Genomic DNA, 19,696 nt, shown 5'->3' on the forward strand with positions numbered 1-19,696 from the left:
TTCACATGGCCTTTTCCTGAGTGTATCCCTTTCTTATCTGTCTGTATCTCCTCCTCTTACGAAGACATTTGTCGTATCTTAAGATTCCTGACTTAATAACATCTGCAGACACCCTGTTTTGCAAATAAGGTAACATTCACAGGTTCCAGGGATTTGGACTTGGACATATCTTTTTAGGGGTCACTATTCAGCCTACTACAAGGACTCAGAGAGATGGGATGACAGAATGTGGTGCTCTGCGGGGGGATTTTAAGCAGTTTAGCATGGCTAAAGCATAGACTCTGGGAAGAGAATGAGAAGACAAGGCTGGAGAAACAAGAAAAGATCAGTAAAAATCGGAGCTTTATTCCTAATGCTGTAGAGAGCTGTTTGATTACTTGCCCCCACTGTGAGCTTTCTGCCATTCTTGCTTGCCCATTTAGAGATGTATACTGGTGGTGCACACCTTATCCAGCTAGCAGATGCATCTGTCTTTGTCCAGTATGTTTTTTTAAAAATGCAGTTACTTCCCCAAGAGTTTTACTTGGAGAATTTCATATCAGAACAATATAGCTACTTATTTTTTAAACACTAGTGGTGTGATAGCCCTGGACCATATTCACCAATAACAATGGTTGGCTCTCTGCACAGCTCCCCACTCTAGAAGGCACATGTTCTCTTCTGTTGGCCTCAGTTCCTCTCCTTCATTGTCTTCTCTGCATAAGACTGAGCCCATTTACCTCAAACACTGTTGCTGTTGGCTTTTTCTCTACTTGGGCATTGTGACTCATTTACATTACCAAACTTGCTCTTCAGGTTGATGCATAAGTAACCTCTTTGCACAAGGTTTCTTCCCTTTTTTCTGCCTTAAATTCTCTTCCCCTCCTTTTCCTTTTCCTGTCTCCTATCTTTAAGTCTTATAAAAAAGCCTTCACAGGAAACTGCCTGGCTCTCCCTCCATGTCTGCCTGGGTTGTTGCTTCAATTTTACTGGAGGCAAGCAAAAGGTTTTGCATGCCATTTTATAGTCAGGATCTAGAAAAAAAAAATTATTGATCAATTCGACTTCTATTTTCTGTTAATTCTTTCTGTGTATCCACACCTCAATTATTCTTACTATTGACTTGTATTATAATGATCTTTTTACATGTTTCTCTTTTTTCTTAAAGAGCTCCTTGATGTCAGCATTTAAAGACTTCCCTATCTCTATATCCCTACCCCAAGCACATTGTCCAGAATGCAGTAAAGGCATGGTAAATGTTAATTAAAAATGAATAAGGGGGGGCTCCTGGGTGGCTCAGTCAGTTAAGCGTCCAACTCTTGATTTTGGCTCAGGTCATGATCTCATAGTTCATGAGATTGACCCTGCATTGGGCTCCATGCTGTCAGCAAGGAGCCTGCTTGGGATTCTCTCTCCTTCTCTCCCGCTTGTGCTCTTTCTGTCTCTCTCAATAAACAGACAAACAAATGAACAAACAAACATTGAAAATGAATATGGGAATAAATGAATGAATTCCATCCACATCTCTTTCCTTGTCTTGAGGCTTCACCTCCTTTTTAAACTTTTACTTACAACTTTTTCTGGCAGATAATGTGTTTTTAATAGAATTCTAGGAAATCTTTTCTTGCCTACCCAGAAACATAGCCTGATTTCCCTTCTTTGCCACATTTGCCCTGGGGACAGAATACTTGCTGGACACCAGCTTCTATCCACCTAGGAGCACACTCCTGCCTGTCTGTCTACTCCTTCTTCTGTCCTCTTCACTATGTCCTGTTGCCACTTAAGTTCCACGTCCCGGAAAAGTTAAAGAGTTTCAGAAACATGCCTGTAAAATAACCTCCTGTCTCTCATGTTCCCATTGAAGTTTAGATTCAATGGTCTAAACAGATTGCCACGGCTCCTGATTCCAACTTGCGTGCCCCTGATTCTGCCGAGAGTCCATCCTGTCTGCCTCCTATCTTCCAACCCCTGTGGAGCTTCTGTTGTACCACCTGCCAGGCACATCTTCCTCTAGTGCCGTAGGCACCTATGATACCTGTCTTCTCTCCTCAGGTTGAGTAACCTATTCCTTCACATAGTTTTCAAGGCCAGGTTGGTTTTCTCAACCTAATTCTCAAATTTTATCCGGATATATCTGCTCACTCTTCTGTGACTGTGCCTTACTCTGTAGCCCTTGGTGCCTTTGCTCACTTGCCTGCATGCATCAAAATGCACTCCCAACTCTGGCTGTTTCTTTACAATAAAAAGCCTTCCTAAACCATCCAATATATTTCCACTATTTGAAAGGTCAATGTGTTTTTAGTACTTTTTCATTTTTCAAAGCTGGATGGGAACTATCCCATATTTAGTCACAGCCTGTCAGTTTCTATAGCTGGAATTACCAAGAAGTTGGAGCACCAGCTTTGGCTATGTGAAGGTCATTTCCTCATCTCTGCACTTGGCCATTAGTAATATCATTATTGCATCTGATTCTGGTCTTCAGAACAGTTCACAGTTTCACAATCCTTTATTATTGGTTCTAAATTCTCCAAAAGAAAAACAAAAACAAAAAACTATAAAAGCGATGTTATTTTTTTATTTTGTTTGTTTTTTGGGTGGTTGTGATTTTGTGATTTTTAGCACATATATATTTGGTCTCTATCCATAGTTCCTGGCCCACAGCTCTGAAAACTCTTGGAATTTCTTGTGACAAGACTGATAAATGTTTCTTTGTTACATTAATAAGGTGACTTTTGGAAAACCCTAGGTAACCATAAGACCTGGCCTAGTTGCCTGGGGAACCATCCCTGTGATCAAAAGGTTGAAACTTTCAGTCCAACCCCCTGACCTCTGGGTGGAAAGAGGGACTAGAAGTCCAGTCATTGCCATGGCCAATGATTTAATAAGTCATACCTATGTAATGAAGCCTACATTAAAAACCCGAAAGGATATGGTTCAGAGAGCTTCTGGGTTGATGAACATGTGGAGGTTTGAGGAAAGAGGCCCCCTGGAAAGGCCATGGAAGCTCTGTGTTCCTTCCCATGCCTTGCCCTATGCAACTCTTCCATCTGGCTGTTACATCCTTTTATAATAAATCCGTGAACTAGCAAGTGAAATGTTTCTGTGAATTCTGTGATCCACTCTAGCAAATTAATCGAACCCAAGGAGGGGGGTCGCTGGAACTTCCAATCTGCAGCTGGTAAGTCAGAAGCACAGGCTATAACCTGGGCTTGCAATTTGTGTCCTGAAGTGGCAAAGAGTGTCAGTCTTGAAAGACTGAGCCCTTAACCTGTGGAATCTGGTGCTGTCTCTGGGTAGATAGTGTCAGAATTGAGTTGAATTCTAGGACACTTGCTGTCTGGAGAATTCTTGTTGCTGGTGTGGGGAAATCTCCCTGCCAGCCCTTCCTCAGCCACTCACCAATGGAATTGGTGCTGATGCCCGAACCTTTTCTAATGGCAAACGTGATCTGCCCTGAATTAATTTGGTGAATGAATGTGAAGCTACTTAGAGTCTTATGTATTCTCCTTAACTGTGAATGTCCATATATTTAAATGTAGAAGTGTGAGTATGTTTCATTGTGGGTGTGGCATTTGACCCCAATTGTGGGTATTGTGTAATGAACAGTACATGCCTCACTTTACCTTTCTAAAATCTGAAAATATTCTGAATTCTGGAATATTTCATGACTCAGTGGTTCATATGAGGGATTACACTGCTGCTTTTCACATTTGACCAATGATTAAACTAGGCTCAGAGAGAGTAAGTCACTCAGTAATGTCATATCCCCAATCTACTGGAGTATTAAGACTGGAACTCAGATGCTTGAGTCCACTGGGGACATGACCCTCTCACTATGACCACCAAATGCAGATGCTTCCTGCAATGTGAAGATGGGAGAGAAAATAGATTCTTTTACCATAGCCATTAATTTTTCAGAAAACCAATAGAATTGTGGAAAACATACAGCTTCTTGGAGATCATTTCTGAAATATAAAAACTACTATGCACATAGGAAAATAGCTAAAGTAACACATAAGGTAAAAAAGTCAGAGTTAGATTATTTATTGTGGAATTTGCTGTAAGTTTTATGTATATTTTTCTTCCAGTTAGATGTTACCAGTGTAATATAGACACAAGTCTAGTTTCCAAAACATTATGTTGATTCATTCATTCATTCATTCATTCATTTATTCAGTGCTTCCTAAACTCTCAACTCTTCTTATGTTCCCAGCCCCTGTAGTGATGTGCATGTTGGCTGCCATGTCCTGCATGGAGTTTTGGTGCCTAGATCAGCCTTCAAAAACCTGTATAGCTCATTAATTAATATACTTAACATGTAATTACAAATAGTGCCGTAGGACCCCCATGGAGTACAGTGTTTTCATGAGAAAACAAGTAAAACATTTTGATTATTGGTGTATAAGTGCACATAATTATCCTTCCAGGTGGGTATATAGATTTTCTCACTAGAAACTTTTGTTGGCTCTTGAAGCTGGGGACTAGTTGTACTTTACTCCTCCTTCACCTTACTTTCTACCCCCACTGATCTCCATTCAGTTCAAATTCATCTACTTGAATGCATACACAACCACCACCACCCTCCTTCCACACAGACACCTAATTAGCCAATGAGTCTTACCAATTCAGCATACTAAATATTTACCCAATCTGTTCATAACTCCAGTTCAGGACATGAGGCTCCAACACCCGGAACCACTTGAGCCAAAGTGACACTTTAAAACTCAGATCTTCTCCTCGTGTTGCCTTTAATGGTCCTCCATTTCCTTTTCCTAAAAATCTAAACTCCCTCACTTGCCCCACAAATCCTTTGGTAACCTGGCCCCTGTTAACCTCTTTATCTAAATTTTCTGCCACTCCCCTCTCTGCAGGTACTTCCCAGGGCTCACCCCCAGCCCCACCCACAGAGCCTTCTGTCTGACACAGGGAGTTATTTTCAGTTCCTCCAGTGTCTCCTTTGTGTGTGCTCTCACTCCTGTTCAAAGAACTCCTTGAGCCCCATCCATCCCCCACAGACTGAGGCAGAGACCTCTCTATTCATACAACCTCAGGGCAGTCAGAGCATGGACTGCTAGTTAAACTGTTTGAGTTTGGATCCCTGCTTCATCACTATTAGCCCTAAGTCCATGGGCAAGTTACTTACTTAACCTTTCTGTGTCTTACTTACCTCTCCTGTTAAGTACCAATCCCACGGGCTTATTTGGATTACATAATTGGTACATGTGCAGCTCTTGGCACAGTCTGATGCAAAGTTTTAACTTTCATTATGATTATTGAGAGTGAGTCATGCTGGCCGCTGAAATGACAAAGAAGAAAGGGTGTTTCTATCCCTCATAAGCTAGCAAAGGAGAGGAAAAATATATCGTTTCAATACAAAAATGATGTCTTTTCACAGTAGTTATTATGAAACCTAAAGCTGGATAGCAAGATGAGAAGGAGATCACTCTCCCCCAACACCTGAGACCCAGACTGAGAATGTGATTTGAGATGAAGAGCAGGCATCTGGGAGAGAGGGATGTTTTGACATGTGACAACTTGGTTGCCCCAAACCTAGACCCTTGGGGTGAGGGGTAGAGGCTGGAGGGTGTGGGAGAAGAGTAGCCAGACACAGGAGGTCATGCTTTCCACTTCCTATCTTCTTCTTGAGGGAGACTGAGGTGAAAGCTGGAAATGGGATTAGAGTACGATAGGATGGATCTAGGCAGCTTTTACTTAAATGAAAACTGAGGGAATGAGGGAGGGAAACCTCCAACACTGAGAGCGGGGTAAAGAAGGTGCCTCCCAAGATCCCTGAGTGACCAACTAGGAAATCTCCTGACTCCTGTGATTTAGCCACAGATGAGTGTTAGGAACTAGGTCAGTGATATCCTACAAGTATACTGTTGAGTTACCTCGAAATTTCAAGCTGTGGTTAATATTTATGAAGTTTATTGAAATTAGTGTAAAATTGATAAAGTACTTTGTTGCTGGTTGCATATATATATATATATATATATATATGCAATGTAATATATATACAATATATATAATATATGATATATATATATGCTGGTTGCATATATATATATATTTTTTTTCAATTCACATAAACACAATGACTATGAGACTGTGTGTGTGTGCATGTCTTGTGGCACACATTTCTTGTCCTCATTGTGATAGGACATTTATCTGTTTAAGCTATGATATGAATCTTTTCCTGTTATTGTATAATTTAAGATGATATCTCAAGATGTGAATCCAGGGGCGCCTGGGTGGCTCAGTCGGTTAAGCGTCCGACTTCAACTCAGGTCACGATCTTGCGGTCCGTGAGTTCGAGCCCCGTGTCAGTCTCTGGGCTGATGGCTCAGAGCCTGGAGCCTGCTTCAGATTCTGTGTCTCCCTCTCCCTCTGCCCCTCCCCTGTTCATGCTCTGTCTCTCTCTGTCTCAAAAATAAATAAACATTAAAAAAAAAAAAATTAAAAAAAAAAAAAGATGTGAATCCAGTTCTTAACATTTAAAATTTGTCTGATTCTTTATGTTATATAGACATACATAGCGCACATCATACAGAGATCATATATATGAATAACCAATCACACATTCGTAATTATAGTTTCTTTCCTTAACCGAAGAAAGTCTGAAAGACCATGTGAATCCTAAGATCTACAAATTCAAACACTTTTGAGGATTAGGCAGAGATATTTGAGATGTGCTTTCACTGTTTTACCCCTGATTTCTTGTCCCTGACATTAAACTGAAGTTTATTTGTGTATTTTAAGACTCTTGCAGGTTCTGTTTTCTTCATTTGCCTTTAAGTTAACTAAAACTGATTCTTAAATTCATCTAGCAGTCAAATGCACACTTTTGTAGTATTTAAAGGTCTCCAGATCAGTCTTTTACGTATTAATTTTAGTTCCTTACTTATTAGCCAGCAAACTTTAAATCTTACAAATGCCAGAGTTCTTCAAATCATAGGAATCAAATATCTTTTTCTTGCATGTAACTCCTCACACATGGCATAGCTTTCTTTTCCTTGCATCACAATCAGAAATAAGATGGCAGCCTATCTTTATTTAATTTTTTTTAATGTTTATTTACTCTTGAGAGAGACAGAGAGTAAGTGGGGGAGTGGAAGAGAGAGATGGAGACACAGACTCCAAAGCGGGCTCCAGGCTCTGAGCTCTATGCACAGAGCCCAACGTGGGGCTTGAACCCATGAACCGTGAGATCATAACCTGAGCTGAAGTCAGATGCTTAACCAATTGAGGCACCCAGGCTCCCCCCACCACATCTTTATCTAAATATCATCTTACTTTTAATGTGGTCTATGGAAAACAAATGTTAAATGGTGAATATGTACAGTTCTTAATTTTATAGATGACACAGAAAATGTCAAGTAAAAGTGTTTTTTATTTTTCTAGCTGATAGATGAATTGCCACGCATACGATATATTTATCAGGGGATCACAGAAATGGTCTCCATGTAAAATCAGCCATGGCTGCACTTCAGGGATAAGGTAAATGTGTCAGTGATGAAGGGGCTGCTATTTACAACCAAACCATCAATTGGCCATTGTGCTGGGGGCAGCTGAGTCACTGAGCATATTCTGATCTTAACTGCACGTACCAGCTGGTCCTGAACACTGAGGGTGTTGTTACTTACACCACATTTGTAACTCCCTACTGTTGCCCATTCAAGGGCATCAACTACATGATCAATTCTGTGTTCGTGATTATGTAATCTTTTGTTAGGTACCCACTAAGTATATTGTAAGGAAATGGGTGACTGCCCTTCATTTTTCAATGACAATATGTTTGAGGACCTTTACCCCCATGCCCATATGGGAGGTAATTGAATTTGTTATTTCTCCCAGCAAATATATAGTTTTAATCTAAATAATATCTTTTTAATCCTTTAGGTATATTCGAGCCACAAAATAAACAAAAATCTTCATGGTGCCAAAACTTATATTCTTTGTGCAGTTTCTGTGCTAAATCCTACAAACTGTTATTGTCATTTTCATTTTGCAAAGGATATAAAAATAAGACTCAGGGAAGTTAAGTATCTGTCTAAAGTCACAGAAATAATCAAAGGTAGATTGACATTTTAATCTAGAATATTAAACTCATAAAGTTGAGCTTTTCCTCCTATGGAATCTTTCAAGTACCTAAAGGGTATCTGTAAAATACAAAACAAATGAATAACTTGATGAGGTCAAACATTAAAAAGTAGCTGTTAAGATAATTAGAACCTGAAAAAAATAGACTGTGACTCTGAAATTCAAAATAATTCCCAAATATCACTTTACTACATTATGCTATTTAAGCTGTAATATATTAATAGGTATACAAGATAAATACAGATACAAAAATATAAATAACTATTGTCTGATAAAGCACAGGTGCCCTGAAAAATGGTTTTAGGTTCAGTGCCCAAGCCCAACCAATGTAATAATAGAAATAACAAAGTAGAAATAAATGCTGAAAAGCATACAATCTTTTTTTTATTTATAATTAACTGATATATTTTTCATTTCCCTTAAATCATGACACTTATTCAGGTCAGCATTATCCAATAGATTATACAGATTATCCAGTACAAACACAAAATGAATCACATATAGGATTTTTAATGTTTTAGTAATCACATTTAAGAAGTTTTTAAAAAGATGAGATTAATTTTATAATGTGAGTGTATCCATATTTACTACCATTTCAACATTAACATAAAAATTATTAATGAGATATTTTGCTTTCCTTTTTTGGCAAAGTTTTCGAAATCCAGTGTATACTTGACACTTGCAGTACATCTCTATTGAGACACTAAATTTTCATCTGAAATATTTTATCTGTAATTTAGATTTCATAAAATTTACAGTGTAAAAACTAGATGCACATACCCAGCTTGCTCCAAATTTTTTAATTTGGAATTTTTCAGAGGTGTGCCTGGGTGGCTTAGTAGATTAAGCATCCAACTTTTGATTTTGGCCTAGGTTATGATCCCAAAGTCATGGGATTGAGCCCTGAGTTGGATTGGAGCCCTGTTTAAGATTCTCTATCTCTCTTCCTCAGCCCTGTCCCCTACTTGCACTCTTTTTCTCTAAAAATAAAAAAATTGGAATTTTTCTAATATAAAATTAGAAATTTATAATTTTTTTAAGTTAAAAATTTTTTTCTAATCAAATAAAGTGCCAGTTTTGAAATTTAAATTAGCTAAAGTTAATTAAAAATAAAAATTCAATCCCTTGGTTCCACTAGCCACATTTCAAGTGCTCAATTGCTATAGTAGCTAGTGGCTACCATATTGAACAATATGGCTCTAGGATTTCTCATCTATTCTTCAGTGCCTTTGAGAAGGATGGACCATAAGACAAGGGCCAACATCTCCCCATCTCCCATTTCCCCAGTTCCAGGATACTACCAGTCTATTCACTGCTCTGTGAGTTTGACTATTTTCGATTCCGCATAGAGAGATCATGCAGTATTTGTCTTCCTGTGCCTGGCTTATTTCACTTAGCATCATGTCCTTCAGGTTCATCCATGTTGTCACAAATGGTAGGATGTCCTTTTCCTTTTTTTTTTTTTTTCCCAGGCAGAATAGTATTCCATTGTATATGTACTGTATGTACCACACAGAGATTTAAGGTTCAGCAATGTGACTATAGTTCATAATACTGTATTGTATACTTAAAATTTATTAAGAGGGCAGGTAGATCTTAAATGTTCCCACCGCACACATACATACAAAATGGTAACTGTATGAGATAATGGATATATTAGTTAGCTTGATTGTGATGATTACTTAACAATGCATACATGTATCAAAACATCAAGTTGTATACACTAAGTATATACATTTTTATTTACAAATTATACCTCAGTAAATCTGGGGGAAGGTGGGAAAGAGATGAGACAGTATCGATCGAAAAGGAAGACACTGTTTGGTTTTAATAATCAAATCTCTCTTTGTCAAAAGAGAAAAGGAATTTCTAAATTCCAAAGCTAACTTTACATACCAAAAGCAAAATTTGAAGATCTGAGTATTATAAGACAGTAATAGAGAGAACATAGGATATAATGTAAGAGATGTTATCATCAACCTAGGTGAGGAGAAGGTGCATTTCTGGGCCTAGGAAGTGGGAAGACTGGAGGAGAGAAAGGACAGAATGGCAGATGTGATCATTTGGGTGAGTGCCCTTCGGTTAGAAAGCCTGAGAAGGAAATTGAATAGATAATAGATAACAGATAATAGAAACTCTGGAAAAGTTGAAGAAAAAAAAAATAGTTGGGCTTATACCTCATTTCTGGCTTAAAACTGGAAGAATTCAATCTCAATGCATCTCTAGAGCAGGTAGTGCAGGCAGCAGAAAAGATAGGCATCATGGAAACCAGAGTACCGTGTAACATAGCTGGGGAGGACAGATAACCCACCTGGGGCTAGAAAGCAGATGTGCTGGAGATACAGGGGATTTTTATAGCATGTGAGCCTCAATGGAACAAGTCAGTATGGGCTCACAAGGACATTAGCAATAGTTGTCATTAGAGCAACCTGTGGAGACCAAGTAGGAGATGCACAGGGCAGTGGGAACGAGCAAAGATGAAGAGGCCACTCTGTGGGACAGCCCTGTGGCTGCTCTGAGATTGCCTCCCCACTTGGGCCACACAGTCCTGCAGCTGGAGTGCCATTTTGCTGGAAAGGGAAGAGTGAGAAGCTGAGAACAACTGAGGGTTTATTAAACATTCCTCCCTCCCCTATTTCATTCCTATTCAGTCTTGGATGGATGCTCATGATGAAGTTTAGGTCAGTGATGGAAAATAAGGTAGCTGTATGCTTTATACAATCTAGATTGTTGTATATAAAATTTATGGCTTCAATATACTACTGTTCATTGCAGTCCCCTATCGCAGCCCTGAAAGGTCTGAATTATGTGAACACAAATCTGTCTGCTGCAAAGTCTATGGCCTTTCCATTATCACATTACCTCCCATCACCATTCTGTTATATACCCTGTCAGGCAGCTTCACATTGCTGCTTGGCAAATCTATGAATGTGGATAAGTATGGATGCAACAATAAGACTTTCAGGACATTGCACAGCTGGCTTAATAAATGAACCTAAAAGATGGTGTTCAATGTCCCTGTACACATTTGCTACTAAATCTCTGGTGGAGTGCCATAAAGTTCCACCTTTGATGCTGTCTTGTTAGCGATGATCTGTATGGAGCTAACGAGAAGCTCAGAGAAAGCACTAATATGATAGATGGCATCCTAAAAGTTCAAACTGGTCTTGACAGGGCAGAATGTAATTTTGCAAACAGTTAAGAAGTTTGATTTTTTGAGTAATCCCAGGAGTCCAAAATGAGGGGAACTTGCTAGGGCATCAGTCCATAAGATAGAATCACAAACGATTTAGTAAATCACAAACACTCTGACCAGTAGTGGTATATTGTTGTTAAAAAAGAAAAGCAAAAAAACCCAATTCCTTTTTTAGATTGTACTAATCAAAATAGTCAAAATGTGGAAATCAGTTTGAAGATAATCCAGTCCTAACCTAATTGTGAAATATAGATCTACGAGTAAGACCGTAGGATGCAATCCAGAAAAGTTACAGTTGCACTCCAGGCTGATCAGAGTGGATATGCACTGGGGACTTAATTTTGGACTCTGCATTTTGGGAGGAGGACTAGAATATGTCAAAAGCACTAGAAAGAATGTCATGTTGCTGAGGGGTCTGGCCACAGAGTTATTTCCATACTGATGGGTGGAATTGAGGCCATTTAGTCTGAGAAAGAAGAGGCAAAGGATAAAGTAGGTAGCAACTACCTGCAAAGAAATAGTGGCTCTCTTTAGACAGAAAACTTAGAAGAGAGGGGAAAATGGCAAAATCGCATTATGGAAAAAGTGCAAGAAGCATAGAAACAAGAGAAGAAACCAAGTTCTCCACATGCTTGATCACAGTGACACCAAAAACCCAATTATGCCCATTCACCAGGCACTGCCTTCACCGTCACACAGCACGATAGGTCCTGGGCTTCCTGTGTTCTTCAGCCTCGCCCTGACTTCACCCCTACAGTTACTAGGCACTCACTGTGGGCCAAGCTCTGTGCTAAGAACTTTACCTATATGATGTCATTTACTCCTTTCAGTACTGTGTGGTGATACTTTCACTAGCATTTACCTTTCGTACATAAGGAGACCAAGGCTTAAACAAGGCTTATCTACGTAAGTGGCAGAGATAGTAATTAAACCGCGTCCTATTGGTTGCAAAACAGATGAGCTACTCACTAGGCCACAGTTCTCTCCTCCTCAGGATCAGTTTTACAAATCCCAGTACATTTTTTGATTCACACACTGAGCAGATATTGATTGAAAGTAGTAGTTTTCTTTTGACATCATGACAGATTACCACAAACTTAGTGAATTAACCCAAATTTATCATCTTAGAGTTCTGCTGTTCTGAAATCCAACATGGGTCTCACCGGGATAAAATCAAGGGTTCAGCCCAACTGCACCCCTTCTGGAGGCTCTAGGGGGGAATTCATTCTTTGATTTTTCCAGCTTCTAGGGTTTATCGGAATTCCTTAGCTTATGGCTCCCTTCCTCTGTTTCATAGGATTAGTGTGTGGGAACCTTCAGGGAGCTATATTTTATCATAGGTGCCTCCCTGCACCAGGTATGGCTCCAGGCAGTATGAAATAGACAAGAAGGAGAAAGACAATAGCAAGTAAACAAATACATGCACCAGACAATTTCAGCTAGTGATATGTACTTTCAGACTATATAAGAGTTCAGAAATTCACTTTTCCCCAAGCATGCCATTCATGCATTCATTCATTCAATAATTTTGAATACGTACTATGTAGAAGGTGATCTATACATATCAGGCAGAATGGTGAATGGATGTAGGTTCCACCTAATGGAATATTCTAATGGAGGGAACAGATAAACATATATACATAGAAATGGATAACATGATTTCAGATAGTAAAAAATGCTATGATTGAAATACCCTTTTCTCCTTCCCCTGCACATTTGCACTTTCATTTTATTCATTCTTTTATTCAGAAAGTCCAATAAGGCTTTATTGAGTGCTCACTGTGTGTCAGGCAAAGTGCTAACTTATCACAGTGTTTATAATGCAGAACCCAGATTTCACTTCTGTATCTTCACTCTAGTGAAGGAAACAACTAAAATGAATAAACACCATACATGGTGGTAAGTGTTCTGAGAAAGGACAGACAAGATTCTTGGAGAGCACATAGCAGGGGTATCACTGCTGTCCCCTGGGTCTAGGACACCTCCCCCCACCCCCACCTAACCCCCGCCACTTCCCCTTTACTGGGAACTCTCATACTCATCCTTCTGGATCTCACCATAGATGTCTCCTCTTGAAGTAACAGTTTCAGGTGTATAGGAAGTAGGTGCTTAACAAACACAAATGTTTGTCTGTTTTTATTTACTTATATAATAGTATCATTTTAAAAAATTTATTTATTTATTTATTTTGAGAGAGAGAGAGAGAGAGAGAGAGAGAGAGAAAGAAAGAAAGAAAGAAAGAATATCCCAAGCAGGCTCCATGCTGTCACTGCAGAGCCCAATGCAGGACTCAATCTTACAAACCATGAGATCCATGAGACCTGAGCCAAAATTAAAAGTCGGACACTCAACCCACTGAGCCACCCAGGTGCCCCTATAATAGTCATTTTAATATTATATGGTACTTTCTCAACTTACCCAACAGATGGATGTTTATTATCCGAAGTGAGTCAATTCACATTACTGAATAACATGGGCATTATGGTTACATTTTAGCAAAAGCAAACAAGCACAACCCCTCTATATGTGTGTGTAAGTTATTGTATCTATTTGTATAGGCAAAGAGAAAGGTGTAGAAGAATATATATCAGGCTGTTAGCAGAGAGCAAATGATCAGCTTTGGCTTCTGCATCTTTGTGCTAATAAATACTCATGGAATGGATGAACAAGGACTGCTAATAATGTTTAGATAATGGGGACACCTGTAAGGTAGTGAGCATCCACTGACCCTTAAGGACTGAGTGGATTTCATCTTGCTCAAATCATAGGCTTCTGTTTGTGTTTTATTTTAGCTACATGTTGACATCTGGTTAACCTAGATGGTTTCATAAGTGAATTAAAGACCAAGAGAGCATAAATGATCAATTTCTGTCCTGTATCCAACTTGCTTAATAGATTCTTATGGCATAATTTCCTCTTCTGCAAATTAGGAATAATAGACTTTCTGTAAGAATAACACAATTAGACTGGGTAAAAGGCACTTACATTCATAAAGTACCAAAGAGTTGTTGAGTAGAAGTGAAAACTCTCTAATTTTTCTTTTGTGACATCCATGCTGATTATGTGCCAGAAAAATCTATGCATTATAAAGCAATGCTATAATCCACCTTAAAGTTGAATGTGTTTGAACAAATGTCACCTTTTCCCATAACTTTTAAAATGCAATCTTTTTCCGTTCTGAGTCTGGACATTAAGTGGGAATCTGTGGAGGAAGAGCCAAATTCCCAGGCTATTCCTCATAAAGAAGCTTTTTCGTGAGTTTGCGTAGTGGCTAGACTATATCTTTGGACTTCCTATAACCAATGCTGAGTCATTAGAGCAGTTAGAGCAAACACTCAAAAGAGACTTCAGAGAGGCATCACCCAAGCTTATAGATTACTATAAGTGTACACAACTTGGACAAGTATCTGAGATGGCCTTTGAGGATGAAGGGGAAGACAAATGCTTTCCAAAACCATATAGATTCTGTAGATTTTCCATACACACCATAGTTACATTACTTTTTTTTTAACGTTTATTTATTTATTTTGAGGAAGAAAGAGAACATGAGTGGGGGAGGGGGCAGAGAGAGAGAGAGAGAGAGAGAGAGAGGGACAGAGAATCCCAAGCAGGTTCTGCTCTGTCACCACGGAGCCTGATGTGGGGCTCTCCCACAAACTGTGCGATCATGACCTGAGCCCAAGAGTCCGATGCTTAACCAACTGAGCCACCCAGGCACCCCTACATTACTTCTTATTTCTCCCTAAGAGCAGCGTATAGACGTAACCTCACCTTATGATACGAAAGCAGCCTCCTTTCTCCTATCTTTGACTTCACCTCTGTTGCATTCACTTATACTCAGCTTATGTCCATTGGCCATTTCCTCCATGCAAGAAATCAGTAAAGAAAGAAGACAGAGAGACTAAGAGGTGCCTTATTTCTCATTTACATTCTCTGTTCTCAACAGTGCCACCCCAATAGTCAGATTGTGTTTTCTTCAGTATAAGCTTTATCTTGATTCAATTTTTTTCATCTATAACATGAAGGAAATGATGAGATATGACTTATATTGCTATTTCAAGAATTTAATAAGGTAATTAATGTAAAATACTTAGAACATTGCCTTGAACAGGGATCACTCATTAAATCAAAGCTACAATGATTATTAGCAATATTAGTACTGATCAATTGTCATTCCACCTTATTTTGTCTTAGTAAGGATAGGGTATGTTTAGAGTTCTGACAAATGTGAAGAAATGCAAAAGTAAGAAATAATTAATCAGCCGTATAGCTATGTTAAAGAAAATCTCATGAGCAGCCCAAATTTCACTCCCTATTTGTGTGCACTAGTCAAATAAGGAATTATTCCATTAGATGCATCACTGGAAACCTGAAGTAGTGTGATATCCCTGCCTTGTTATTTGTGTGGGCAGACTCTTTAATACCTTCTCTCGGGATGGCAGAGTATCATTTTCTGTTTCTTGTCTCTTCTTGTTTCCGTCTCATGTATACTTATCTTTCGTAACTGAAATTATTCAGCTCTTCCAAGCACAGGCTTAGAATATACAGACCTAAGGTTGCAAGGCCAAGATGAAACAATTCAGCTTCCCACCCTCCTCTGTCCCCCCCCCCCCCCGCCCCCGAATATTGGGACCTGAGAGCGACTGCAAAGGGCTAGAACTTGGATAGATAGAAACCTTGTATCACATGGGCTGTTTAAATATTCATGCAGCCTCTTCTGGCAGCTAACAGGGCTGCAAACTTTGCCCAGAAAAAAAAAAAGGCGGGGTGGGGGGGGAGATAATTACTGGATTTCATAGCATTCTGAAATGGCTGCTGTGAAGTAAAAACTTAAGCGCTGATGTTTGGTTTAATCTCTTAGGCAAGTGTATTTTTTTTATTCAACACAGAACAATAGGCAAGTGATTAAATGCATCTCTAAGTATTTTTTCTGAGTATATCTTCAGTGTTAGATACCCACTGACATCAGCAACATAGCAATGTATTGTACTGTAAAAGCTACCTCCTTTATAATTACTTTACTAATGACTTGATGTATCAACTGACACACTTCCCGTGCAGTCAACAGCTTTGCTTATGTAGTAACACAAGGTTTAAATTATCAGCAATTGAGCTATGCAATAAATAAGAATGAAAGAAAGACAAAATTATTCTTGAGTGTGGTGACTTTTGCAACTTGAGGACATTTCATTTAGTGCAGTCAATTGGCACTATATGCTCTTCATTAGCATATGTGAAGACACCAAAAACGCAGGTATCTATTAATTGTTTTGTTTGTTTTAAGGAGACATTTCCCCGGTTGTAATTAAGTTTCTTTCTTGTCCTAATTCTGGCTGATAAAATTTAATTAAAACAAAGTAATTCCACAATTTCTAATAACAACATAAGAGCAAACACTGGCCCTGCACTGAGCCTCAAATTCCTTCTTCAACGTACTGTCTAGACATTTAGTGAAAATCAACCTTATTTTATTTTTTTTATTTATTTATTTTTTTTTTTTAAATTTTTTTTTTCAACATTTTTAATTTATTTTTGGGACAGAGAGAGACAGAGCATGAACGGGGGAGGGGCAGAGAGAGAGGAAGACACAGAATCGGAAACAGGCTCCAGGCTCCGAGCCATCAGCCCAGAGCCTGACGCGGGGCTCGAACTCACGGACCGCGAGATCGTGACCTGGCTGAAGTCGGACGCTTAACCGACTGCGCCACCCAGGCGCCCCTATTTTTTATAGCTACATTCACAAGTTCTGAATTATCAATTATGCATCATCCCAATACAGCATACAAAAATGTAAGCATTAAAAACACTTGTTCATCAGTTTGTCCCTTCTAACAGTAGTGATCTAAGATGTAAATTCAGATAAAACAATAGTTACATTAATCATTAAATATTAATAGTTTAATAGGTACATTGAAAATTTAAAAAAATCACTTGGAATATGAGTGTTGAGTGTTTCTAGATGATTAATATTACATAAGAATTGACCATTAGTAAATATCAGGTAAGTAAAATGAAATAATCACCATTCCTTTTTTTAAAAATATTTTTTAACATTTATTTATTTCTTGAGAGACAGAGAAACAGAGTGTGAGTAGGGGAGGGGCAGAGAGAGAGAGGGAGACACAGAATCCGATGCAGGCTCCAGGCTCTGAACTGACAGCACAGAGTCCGACATGGGTCTTGAACTCATGGACCGTGAGATCATGACCTGAGCCGAAATCAGATACTTAACCGACTGAGCCACCCAGGCGCCCTGGCCATTCCTTTTTTTTTTTTTTTAATTTTTTTAATTTTTTTTATTTTTAAGAGAGAAAGAGAGACAGAGTATGAGTGGGGGAGGGGCAGAGAGAGAGAGATAGGGAGAATCTGAAGCAGGCTCCAGTCTCTGAGCTGTCAGCACAGAGCCCAGCACGGGGCTTGAACTCACAAACTGCAAGGTATGACCTAAGCCAAAGTCAGATGCTTAACCAACTGAGCCACCCAAGCACCCCAAATAATCGCCATTCTTAAGTTTTACTTCTGTGAAACTTCCTTCAAAAAATTCATAAACTGTAGTTAATTATTTGGACCATGTAGGCCTAGATATGTCTGTAAATATATATGTGTACATACACATATATCAGATGTATATCATAAAAAGACCTTCATGAAAAGTTATGTTTTTCATTTAATGTTTCAGATGTACATCACCAACACAATCAAAGCCAAAGGAACAAGACTTGCTAAGCCCGTTTTATGTTTGGGCTTAATGTGTTTGGCCTTTCTTACTGGACTCAACAGAGTAGCAGAATATCGAAATCATTGGTCCGATGTGATAGCAGGCTTTCTGGTTGGAATATCTATAGCAGTATTTCTGGTAAGTAGAAATTTATTTGGATTTCATTGCATTTTTAAGGAACCTTCTATAATCCTCTACGACAATACCAGTGTGAATCACCGGGTTTGTCTAAATGTGGTAGGTCAAATTATAATATGTACATTTGAAGTCATTCATTTCTTCCTCCTCCCTCATTTGTCCTGCCTAAAGTCAAATTTGGAGATGAAAAATATATAAACTCTACACCTAAAGGTGAACAAAATATTTTCATATAAAATGGAATGGGGCTAAAATGCTCAGTCCTCCTTGGGTAGTTTCTAAGATTGGATTGCTTGGATATATTAAAATTTCCTCAGGCCACTTTTCATCCCGGAGTATCTAGAGCATCCCAAAGTGCCCCCAGGGTCCCAGCACAGTCTTCTCCTTGAACTGCCATGTCAGAGCACTTGGTAACAGGTAAACCTTGTTTGAGAGATGAATTGGTTCCCTTCAGTAACTAGAAGTCCATGGGTGGTTTCCAAAACAATACCATCTCAAGCCAGATTTTGTCAAGTAGTAAAGAGACTATGTAGTGATTTCTAATGAAATAAGCATGCCATCTCTACTCCTATTATAAAATCTCCTTGGAATATGACTATAGGTTTTGGTTGTTGGAAAATACATTTTAGTCCGGCTTTGGAAATAACTAATCCATTATAAGTATGAGTGTATAACATTTAACCCAGAGGGAAAATGTGTAGACTATAAATCAAAACATATTTTGGAATTGACGCATTATAATAGAAAAAAAACCCACTTTATTTCCATTTTGATTACATTTAAAGTGCTTCTCGCGCTTAACTTCTCTTCTTCAGCTCCTTTCCCTAGTTTAGAACCAGTAAGCAAAAACTTGTATGAACCTTTCCAGCTAACAATTTTGTGTGCCAGGCATTTTAAGCAGTTCTTTTCTGTAGAACCTCCTGTGGTTAGAGTGGTGAATATGACCTCATCTCTGCCCCACACTCTGTGCTACTTCTCTTCCTGATGTCACCCCCGCTGGTTCCCCAGGTATCTGGGAGACTCAGGCCCACCCCAGTCTCTCTCTCAGAGATATCCTGTAGCCTCAGGAAAACTGGGGCCCAGACTTGGTCCAGAGCCTTTTCCTTGCTTTCACTCACCATAGTTTGAAACAGATCGAAACATTTAAAACAAAATAAAACCAGACCAACACCTTACATAAATCCTATGAAAAGAAATAACCAAACATCAAAATTTCAAAACACTAGTGTCACATGTAACTGCATTTCAGCCTCATGGGTCCAGAGAATCTTCACTGGCATCTTATCAATCTTCCTGCTTTATCTTCCTGTGGCTGTTGCCAACTTCCCTTTACTTCCAGTAACTATATTAACACCTTGCAAGACCAAATCTAGAACCCTAGTCACTTCCTCATCTGAGAAGCATGTGATGAACGAGTTGGACTGTGGATCCCCTTGGGCTCAAAACCCATCTACTGCACATATTTAGAGTGTTCCATAATGGCCCTTCAGACATCCCCATACACCTAGACAATGAACTTATGAAAAGGTCATGTGAAAATAATGCTTTAACTGTAGTAACTAAAA

At 38.9% G+C, this 19,696-nt stretch overlaps 1 protein-coding gene across 3 annotated transcripts in view; it reads left to right on the top strand.

Annotated features, from left to right (window-relative positions):
• Positions 1–19,696, top strand: part of PLPPR5 (phospholipid phosphatase related 5) — a 125,730-nt gene that overhangs the window by 67,408 nt on the left and 38,626 nt on the right. For all 3 annotated transcript variants that reach the window (XM_058716457.1, XM_058716455.1, XM_058716456.1), the window contains one exon: positions 17,955–18,131. In XM_058716457.1, coding sequence (XP_058572440.1) covers positions 17,955–18,131 — 177 coding nt within the window. The remainder of the gene's footprint in view (positions 1–17,954; positions 18,132–19,696) is intronic.

Source organism: Neofelis nebulosa, chromosome 2, assembly GCF_028018385.1.
Source record: "Neofelis nebulosa isolate mNeoNeb1 chromosome 2, mNeoNeb1.pri, whole genome shotgun sequence".
Lineage (NCBI taxonomy): Eukaryota > Metazoa > Chordata > Mammalia > Carnivora > Felidae > Neofelis > Neofelis nebulosa.